The 11,037-nt window shown below is 33.1% G+C and overlaps 1 protein-coding gene across 8 annotated transcripts in view; it reads right to left on the bottom strand.

Moving 5' to 3' along the window:
• The window catches only part of Rtnl1 (reticulon), a 276,263-nt gene that overhangs the window by 167,239 nt on the left and 97,987 nt on the right, over positions 1 to 11,037 (bottom strand). The window contains exons 1-2 of one of the 8 annotated variants that reach the window (XM_017634638.1): positions 8,043 to 8,147; positions 4,909 to 5,065 (exon numbers count right to left, since the gene is read on the bottom strand). The exons of the other annotated variants lie outside the window; for them this stretch is intronic. Of the exons in view, the coding sequence (XP_017490127.1) occupies positions 4,909 to 4,978 (70 nt within the window). The 5' untranslated portion in view covers positions 4,979 to 5,065; positions 8,043 to 8,147. Of the gene's footprint in view, positions 1 to 4,908; positions 5,066 to 8,042; positions 8,148 to 11,037 lie in introns of those variants that run through there. 8 annotated transcript variants of the gene reach the window in all.

The raw sequence follows: 11,037 nt of genomic DNA, 5'->3' as shown, positions 1-11,037 counted from the left end.
CAATGTTCTTTTTTTTAATTTAGCCCTTGAATTTAAAAATTTGAATTGGGTTACAGCCTGTTTCTTAAAGTGTCGTAAACCAAACCTGCGCCACTAAATAACTACTCGCTCAAGGCGAATAACTTGAAAAACTTGACAAAATTGTAAATTCTCTTCGATTGACGCTGCACCGGTTGAGAAGACTTTTTTTTGCAGTGCCATAACTCCTTTCTGAGAATTGCATCGGGGCTGCAAATGTCGGATGCATCCTCCTGCCTTTCAGCTTCACAATCTAGCATCATGAAAAGATCGTTGTTTAAACACCGTTATTTTCCATAGAATTCTTCATTCTCATTCTTTTGGTTGTTTCAGAATTTGGAGAGCCTGTAACGTCATCAGCGATTTTCAATTTTAGATTGTATAATTCATTTTTAGTCCTTCCTTCTGGGACTGGTTTGAAAAATGTGTGCTTATAGCGAGGTTGTATATAGGTGCAAATTACAAAAAAATTTAGCACGAATTTTTTACACAATATGAGTCATGATAAAACGAGTAACAGGCCAACCTATTATTACCGGCGTGAATTTTTCTACGCACGCACACAAGTTTTTCACATTTGAGTAACCGGAATAAATTTGCGTGCGAGATTTTTCAGAATTGCATTTCTGTCAAATTTCAGAAGTTGAGCAAAGTTTGAGCATAAATGCAGAATAGCTTCTATTCTTAAATAAAAAAAAACAAGTAAGAGCAGCGCTGTCTTCGGCTATGCCGAAGGCTTCATACCTTTCATGAACATCTGCAAATTTTACTTTGACAGATTACTGCTTTTGAATACATCTGCATACATCGATAGAGGAGTTACATACTTATATATGGAAGATATACTTTATATGGCGCCAATCTAAGTGATTTTCACTGCTATGTGATCGGTATGTAACCGGTAACACAATTTATTGGGTTTAGTTTCCTACATAAAGGAGATATATGGATATATGGATACTGGTATCTGAACAATCATTGCTATAGGAGATAAAGCTTATACAGCATAGATTTTGATGATTTTCTCAGTAGACTTTGTATTATTATTTATAAAATATCTTACGAAATTTATCGGCTTTAGCTGTTCAAATAAAGAAGTTTTACAGTAAAATCCCATATCTGAACAATCAGATGTATGGAAGATATATGTTGTAGTCATCCGATCCTTGTTATTTTCACTGTAAGTATTCTGTTAATAATGAGTGAAAATGGTGCGTAATTTCATGCTCCTAGCTGCATAAATGGAGGAGATATGATAAAAGACCTCATATCTGAACAATCAGTTGTATGGGGTCTGCAGGTTATAGTGACCCGATCTTTGTTATTTTCACTGTAAGTCTTCTGTTGATAATGAGTGAAAACAGCGCGAAATTTCATGGTCCTAGCTACATAAATGGATGAATTATAACGAAAAATCTCATATCTGAACAATCAGTTGTATGGGAGCTATAGGTTATAGTTACCCGATCTTTTTAATTTTCACTGTAAGTTTTCTGTTGTTAATTATTGAAAACAGTGCGGAATTTCATGTTCCTAGCTATATAAATAGAGGAGTTATAACGAAAAATTTTATATCTGGAAGCTATAGGTTATAGTGACCCGATCTTTGTAATTTTCACTGTAAGTATTCTGTTGATAATTGGTGCAAGTACTGCAAAATTTCATGTTCGTAGCTGTATAAATGGAGAAGTTATAACGAAAAATCTCATATCTGAACAATCAGTTGAATGGGAGCTATATGTTATAGTGGTTCCGACAAATTACTGTTTACATGGTAGTATGTACCACAAAAACGTATATTTTCTATAAAAAATCATAACTCAGAAAAAAAAATCTTCGCTATTAGAGATTTGGGTTGATTGTAGTTCAAAGTGTCTCTTTCCCCGTAAAAAAGTTTGAGAGAAAAAAAAATACCCTTTTTGAGAAATTAAATTTATAAAAAAAATTGCACTTTTTGTACACCAAAAACGTGCACTTATTTTTATATATAAGATGTAGGTAAAAAAATTTAGCTACCATTTTTAGCCACAACGACGATTTTTAGCTCTTTTTTAGCCCTTTTTTAGCTGGAATTTAGCTACCACTAAAAATGTTTCGCGGCAACACTGGTCCTGACGTATATAGAATTAATGCATTCGAGGGAGATAATTATAGAAGCTCAACGTGCTAATTTAGGTATACGTAAAAGCTTAAACAGGCGACAGCGTTGATCCGGATTAACTCGGACTTAATCCGGATCAACTGCAGTTAATTCCCGAGTTGATCTGGATCAACGCTGCCGTCTGTTTATCCTTTTACATATGTATATATTTACCTGTTACTCACCTGACATATACTTCAACTGCGAAAATAATGACAATTATAATTTATTTATATGCATATTTTAGCTAAATGTTATTTCATCGCCTGGATAAAAGATCGTTGCATGTAACTTTCGGCAGGTTTCGGGAAATCACCATTGAAGTTTAGAATGCAATTTCTCAGAAACACGACTACAGATTTTCTCCAAAGTGTCGGAGAATGCTATGTACTAGTTCACGAAATTCTTAAATTATCTTATTTTTTAGTTTAGTGTCAGCCATTTATGAGTTTAATAAATTTTCTCGTATACGCCATTTTTCAAAAATGTTGCAGTCAGTTTTAAAATGTGATACAATTTTTTATAAATTAACGATACTTTTCACTAATCAGCCTAATCGTGAGTTTCGCCCAAACAAAATTTCGCCAGAAATGTTTTCACCCACCCGTAGTGAATACACGGAAACGAAAAGTGAAAAGGTTGCCCGGTTCGAGAAAACGAAACTCATGATAAGGCTGAATATGTCGGAAACTAAAGCAGATATTTAAAAACAGATGACGCTATTTGAAAGATCTTGATTAGTTTAGTACGACAGCATTACAAACGTAGTTTGTACCAAATGATTTTAGTCAATTACTCGAAAACTAAAGGAGATATAAAAAAACTGTTAACAAAAAAGCTAAATATCTAATTTTAAAATATATAACTGCATCTTAAACTAAAAACGGTCAAAATGACGCTTACGGAAATTTTCCATCCAAGCGACGATATTTGAATGCTACTAATTTCGAGCCTGTACGTAAATTTTCGGGAAACAGTTAAGAAGTATATTCATACGCTGAAAAGATATTTTCGCAGACTCATGATTTATTTAAAGTATATCATCGACACTATTTCCAATTCTATGTGAATCATTCGCTTCCATAATTTAATTTGTGCATTCAATATATTGCACAATTAACTTACAATACTAAATTAAAAATATTTCTGCAACGACCTCGACATAGTAAAATAAAAAAATTGGTATTTATTAGTAAAATAAATATTCTTAATACATTTATATTTCAGTTAAACCTGAGATGTTCAATCGCACTGCAATACTTTTCTATCCATTTTTCCTGTGCTAAAATAATTTTCACGACATAAAATTGCTGCACAACACCCTTATTGCCGAAAAAGCGTTGCTTGCAACACTAGTCCTTTATGGGGACCAAACTTGGTGGAAAAAAATAGCTAAGTTTGTTTACTGGATATACTGAGTAGTGTGTTGGAGCAATATCGTTGAGAGAAATACATTGCAAGGCAGTGTTGCCATCTTTTGATTTTCAAAAAGCACCAAAAACTTGGAAAAAAAGCGTTTCACCACACTAANTGCAACACTAGTCCTTTATGGGGACCAAACTTGGTGGAAAAAAATAGCTAAGTTTGTTTACTGGATATACTGAGTAGTGTGTTGGAGCAATATCGTTGAGAGAAATACATTGCAAGGCAGTGTTGCCATCTTTTGATTTTCAAAAAGCACCAAAAACTTGGAAAAAAAGCGTTTCACCACACTAAAAAAACACCAAATTTTTTTGAATCAAGGGATGCTTTTTTCATAACATAATACCGAAGTACTGCACATTAAAACTGGTATATCTCGAGAAAGAAAAATCGAATCGCAACAAACGAAAATGATGCCCTAATTAGAAATGAGCAAATAATTTGATGTTTTCATCATATAACCTCAAATATCGCTGAAACCCGTGTTTTTGGCACTTTGCGGCTAGGGTATCTCTAAATTCTAGTGCTAGAGCAATTGTGAAACCAGTGTGCATTCAGCTCTAAGAAACGATGTGTTTTACTCAGGTGGTAAAAAAAGAACAAAATTTGTACAAATAATTAGAAAAGAAAAAAAGAAATACTTAACTTACTTGCGTACTAGCATTTTCAACGCAAATAGAATTTAACAAGGTGAGTTTGCAACTTCAGCTTTTTATCAATTATGGTTGTATTTTAGTCCATTTAAATTTATAGATTCTTGTAAATTCAGTGCTGCCACAGCTTTAAATATTTCAAATTATTTCAGGTTTTAACTATCTCGAAGTAATTTTAGTTCAGAAAAAAGCACTAAAAAAGGCACTAGGCACTAAATAATTTTTTTTGGCGTTTTAATTTTCAAAAAACACTAAATCTAGTGCTTAAAGCACCAAGTTGGCAACTATGTTTCAAGGTTTGAAGTGCACGCCGTTTAAGAGAACAAGCACGCGTTCACCGACTGAAAAAGAGCATGTTGAAGCAGTCAAACGTCAACAGCTGATGAAAAACCCAGCAAAAATAGTATACACCTGCCTTTTGTATAAAGTGAGGATTGACATACCTATGTGGATATGTATGTGTATGGAATGCATGCATACGTATGTTTGAATGTAAATATTTAGAATATTGATGCAGCAGGGTTGCATGCACAAATTAGTATGAAGCAAGACCTTCAGATATGCACTTCAAATGATACCAAATACATACATACATATGTATGTAAATATGTACAAACAATGGCGACTTGATAGATTTCCAGAATCGATGCTGTATTTGTAGACAAAAATACTTACAAGATTCGCGATTAAGCGGCAAATCCCTCAAATCTGAAAGTGTTTGCAAAAAGCTCTGTACGTGTTCCATGACAGTTAATATATTTTTGGATTTCGATGTAATTACTATTACACTTTCACTTTTCTAAATTCGTCGCACGTTGTTGAAGCACTTGAACTGAAAAACACAAATTTGTTTAAATGAGTACAAATATAATGACTGCAACTGCGGATGTCGGAGGAACTTTAAGAACTGAAAGTAAAAATAATTTTTGCTTCGGATGGGATAGGTAACGACGTGGCGACGGCGGTACCGAACGCATTTCTTTATCAGTTCTTCGCCTAGGCAGCAAGCAAGATAAATAATCGATCTGGCATGACAATGCAAAGAACGAAAGCAGTAGACTCCGCTGGAATAAAACGTTATCATAAATGACGTTACATGACGTCAAATACTTGAAAATTTATCAGTGAAGGGCTATATACATACATATGTATCTATAAATGGGTGCGTATTATATAATAATTTGCAAAAACATATCTATGTATTTGTAGGGAGTGTCAGTGTGAAATAAATCATTACGGTGGCACTATAACAGAAGACCAGGTAGATTCTATATTCTAATTCGAAATTTTAACACAGCACTGAGAAAATTACTCAGGCAAAACGCCCACATTCAATGGAAAATACAAATTTTTTAAATAATTTTACTTCATACGAAAGTAAAAATGCAGACTTTACAAAGAAACGTTAACAAAAAACAAACGAATAATATTTTATAGTTTGTCTAGGATTGAGGAAAACCACTCAAACGAAAATAAATAACGCTTAAAGTAGGTATTTTAAAAAACAAAAATTAAATAGAAATCTTTTAACAAATCTGAAAACTTTTAATGGTAAGACGAGTTGTTTTAGAATTTATAATAGTACTAGTCCTGAGCATTTTTTTTAACGGACTTCAAAAAAAGGAGGTTATCAATTCGTCGGAATATTTTTTTTCAAATGTATGTTACCGTATAACTTTTGGCCACGTTAACCGATTCCTTTAGTTCTTTTTGTAAAGGAAAATGGCCCCATACAAAGTTCGTTTAGATCCGATCTTTGGATCAAGAAGAAATTAACAGTAATCTTAAATTTTGATATGAGATTTGAAGTTGGTTTTGTTTTTTTTTTTTTAAATATTACTTGCTTTTTTAATTATTTGCTGAAAATTAAAAACATTTTGTGAAGATGTACTTGAAAACGTATAGCAAATACTCTGGCTCCCAGCTAATTATGTAAAAGGGTATTGAAAAAGAAATCCGAAACCTCAACACTTAAACCGAAGAGAGACAGCCAAATTTTTCAAATGGAAAATATAGTCTTTAGTGAAAATTGTTTTAAAAAACGATTTGTATTGTCTTACGTTAAATTGCATGATCTGACTAGCGTGATGCATATTCAGAAAAGCGTCATTTGAATATATTTTTAAGAACATTCTCATACGTATATTTTTATTAATCAATTACTATAAAACTAATTTATAAAATCAATAAATATTTTATAATATATATTTTTAAACATCAAATGTGGTGCCGTTATTTTATTTCAACATTACGCAAACAAAAAACAAGTAAATAAGTGCAAGTTGAAGAAACTTTCAACGTCTTGCTCTTATGTGTCAAGTACAATAATTATACCGAGTTTGGTACAAATTGATGGAACGGTTGCCGAGATGTGGTCATAAGTGGGCAGTGTCACGCCCATATTCCAAATATTTGTTATAAACGTATTTCTTGGTAAAGTTTTAATGCAGGCATCAATTTTGAATAAATTCGCTTCAGTAGTTACTGATATATAGAAGATTTCGTATTTCTCTTAATTTTTCTAGGACGAACAACTATGTCAAGTTTAGGAGAAATTGGTGAGGCAGTTATCGAGATATACACACGTAATCATAAGTGGGCCCATTTTTAAAAAAATTTTAATATCCTTATTTTCCCCCTAAAGGTCATTGTAAATATCGGAGTTGCGAATCTCTAACTTAATAGATTTTTCTTTCCATTCTAAGCATTTATGTATAGATACATTTGTCTATATCTACCTTGTTTCCTTTAGGCTGTTACAAACAACCGGTATGTGAACAAAGTTTCAATACCCTTGTGCACAAGTGCGCTCGGGTATAATAAATGATATTCTATGATTTAAATATGCACATTTTGAAATATTGAACAATAATTAAAAAAACGATTTAAAAGTCTATTGTATGTTGAATATTCACCAAGCGAAATAGTTCACTTCGAATCATTTTCACACTATCGTATACCGTATTTACCAGTGAAATGAATGTCACTCGCACAGATAAAATCGCAAAACAATTGCTAATTTTCAGAAATGTACGAAATACTCGTACGTACATACATAGATATGTTCAAAACTGTTTGTTTACTGAAATTGAATTTAATGGCTTTGACAGCTGTTATCCCAACTTCGAAATTTCTATGATAAAGTGAACCATTTCGTTGAACTAAATTTTTCGCCGGTGAAATGTTTCAAAAGTAAACCTTTCCATACAAATTTGTAAACGTCAATTTCTCTGTGTGAACAGTACCTAAATTAAGTTTATAAATAAAAATACTCGAATCCATATATGTATGTATGCACAAGTGTATGTATGTATACATATGTATGTATGTATGCTCAACCCTATGTATGCGTGCGTAGGTACAATATTGTTTCCAATTGCGACAGAGTGAAGAGCAACAAGAGGATTCGCTTGGCTCGATCTATATTAAAAACAATTCGTATACACTTAAGTATGATCAAAAAGAAAACACAATACAAGCACAATATGAAATATATAATTCGCACTAAAATCGCATAAAATATTCCAACAACAAAGAACGAGACTTTCTAAAATAGACACAAGCAAATTTTAGCAGAGCCAAACCCGCGTAGAAACACGTTAGAGATGATGATATTTTTTCGAATTTGCTTTTAAACTTTGTATAAAGAGAGATTTTCCACAAAAAAAATTAACTGAACATTTGTTTGCATTAATTAATGTTTGTAAATTTTTGTTTTATGCGTGCCGCGTAACGATCAACCCACTGACGTCACTCAAAAAAATCAGTGATCGCTCGTGAAATTTACCACTTATAATTTTTTATTTTACCAAATTAAAACATCCCGATGGCAATCAACTTAATCACAGTCACAATAAATTAGTCTTACATTAACCGCGCACAGCTGACGACTAGAATATATACGAACCTTAACCAGACAAATGATCAACGCACACTAGCAACAACCGACTCGTTCGCAAAAACAAAACAAGCAATCGAACTCTACACGGGTCGCATTAAGAATTGAGAAACGTTCAGTGACAGCATTAGGGAGGCGCACAGCAGTTGCGCCACTGAACAGTGTGGTGACAACATCGATGACCACTTTTAGGGTGCTCGTCAGAGATGTCAATCCTCTGAAGGCCAATTTCTCCGAATTCCCAAAAGATTTTAATACATTAGTAATTCTCTTGTTAAAAACATGGCATAATATTTTTAACATTTGTGTAAGAAAATGCATCCCTATGATCTGAATTTCTTGAGAACGGTCGTGTTTCGATTCCTGGCGCATGTTTTTACAATTTCATTGGTATGATATGTTTGGAAATAAAAGTCCCTGATCAAAAGTACTTAGTCTGAAATTGTCTACAAACAATATAAATCTGTGTTCATATGGAATAGTAGCTTATGTCGAAAGGCTGACTTTAGTATAATGCGGCATTCGTAGCACACGATTACGAATGACTCACTGGCGCCGAGCCGTTAAAGAACTTTTCTCATCAAAAAATTCTTTGTCGTTAAACGGATAAACGAATTATACTAAAGCCAGCTTCTCGACATAAGCTAATTTGTAAATTTTTTATTATATGTATGTATATCAAGAACTGGGATCGTAGCACAGAAATCAAAAGGTCTTTTGTTGATAAATTATCAAGATTGAAAATGCTATTGTCAAGTGTTTACAAATTGAAATTTCATAGCTGAAACACAATGCCGGCGAACGGCGAACTCACCACAGCGAAATTCGCGCTGTCAAAATTAGAACGCCCGCAAGTATATTAAACAAAGCCAAAGCGAAATGCGAAGTTCGCTGTACGGCGTTTCGTGGCGATAGATTTATTTCTATCGCCCTGCTGGACGATTGCAACTGTACGTGCCAAAGATGGCCGTATTTCTTTTTTGCTTTCAAAGTTTTAGAAGAAAACCACAGGAATTATTTGTGTTGTTTGAAAAATTGGTTGTGGATTCGTTAAATCTGGCTTAAAATAAAATAATTTATAATACTTTGTCTTTGTTTTATATCTATATTTGTTATCATTTCTCCATTTCTAAATATGGTTTAGTTTCACCCAAATTATAAAGGTGGCTAAATCGTATCAGCTATTTTCGCTACCGCTCTAATTCTGTTTAAGTAGGCGAAATAGCTGGCCGGTCGGTGAAGGACAGCGTCGCCGAATTCGGCGAAGTTTGCTGTTCGTCGGTATTGTGTGTTCAAGCATCATATGGAAATTATAAATTTTGTATATTGAAAAATTGTTTCTATCATATATGGGCATTCCATGGTGGCGCACGTGACAGTCGTACGATTTCAATGTGATACAAAAAAGGAATACCATTTGTTTTCTTTAACTTTTTTGGGCCATTGGATAGCACATAATTAGCTCTATATTTAACCGAAAAATGAAATCAATCGAACTGCTTGGTCCTGAAATATAAGTATTTAAAGAGAGTGTCGTTACGTGACAAAAAATGGAAGTTGATTTTTTCTTTTCTTACAAAATCGCAAAACTCTGCGAATTTTGGATGGCTATTTTCATGAAACTTATTTTAATATGATTTGGAGCAATTCTAGTTGTTTTTAGAGTTTTTTGAATTTATGCAAATTGTTTCAATTCTCTTTTACAACCCCAAGTCTGAAACGTGACGTGACGTGGCGTCACGTGACATAAATTTCCATCGTTATATTTTTGTTAATATTGCTTTTAAATGAATTTTCAACGCAAATAAAACATGTATTTTATGTAGAATATACTTAATATTTTGACTTCAGCGCCAATTCAGGGTCAATTTATTAGGAATCTGTGATTTATTATGTTTCAACCACATACGCCAAATTCGAACCAAATCGGACCATAAATACGGTTTTTCGAAATATCTCGACCTTGGCACCACCTAGGAAGACCATTTTATGCAAACATGATTCTACTTACATAGCCAGTATATATTTTAAAATGCAGACAAATCGGCACGTAAATACGTTAGATATAAAACTTTTATTTTTTTTGTCGTGGTGGACCTTCCGCTGGAAACACCCATATGTAATATCCTATATTGGCAGTAAGAGCTAGTACCGTCCGAAAACATTACAGTATAGATATATCAATAAACACGTACGAAAGAAAAGGAACACATACGTTTATAAATAAACATGTACACAACACAAAAACGGCACTCTCGTACACAATACACTCACAAAAACGGTACTAGACTGTCTCGCTTTGATTTCGGAATGCTTACACATTGAGAAGTTAGTTTACTGCCAATATAGAAGTATTACATATATGGTTTCTATCAAGGCCCATTGAACAGGTAGTACCTATCAGCATAGCAGCTGATCTGATGTTTTTTTTTTGGTCTCGAAAATGTCAAATATTTTTAATTTCTGCTCACAAAAATCATGAATTTTTAAAATTTTCAGTGCATGTGAAACCTTTTTCCATACAGAACAAGCGATTGAATAGCAGCTTTTGGAACGCTCGCTCAACTCAGCAGCACAACCGCTGATGACTGGGTCTTGCAAAGGTTGGAGCAGTGCTTCGAGAACCAAACAAATTTACTAAGAAAGAAAGTCGTAACAATTTTCATTTTTTCCAATTTCAATCAAATCAAAATTTTAATTAAATTAAATTTTAAGAACTAGCGGTACCCCGGTGTGCTTCTATACACGAAATATTGAGATATATTGAAAAAATGATTGAAAAATCCTGGAATTTTTCTATATAAAATTTTTTTTGTTTACTATATTGCAGCCATGTTTATACTTGACTTAATTTATCCGAAAAAAAAATAAACACAGCACATCATAGCAAACAATTTTTCACTATT

Source organism: Rhagoletis zephyria, unplaced genomic scaffold, assembly GCF_001687245.7.
Source record: "Rhagoletis zephyria isolate East Lansing unplaced genomic scaffold, Rhagoletis_zephyria_1.1 Rzeph_scaffold_00115, whole genome shotgun sequence".
Classification (NCBI taxonomy): domain Eukaryota; kingdom Metazoa; phylum Arthropoda; class Insecta; order Diptera; family Tephritidae; genus Rhagoletis; species Rhagoletis zephyria.
Note: the sequence above shows the minus strand (reverse complement) of the source record. Positions and strands in the feature narration are given on the sequence as shown.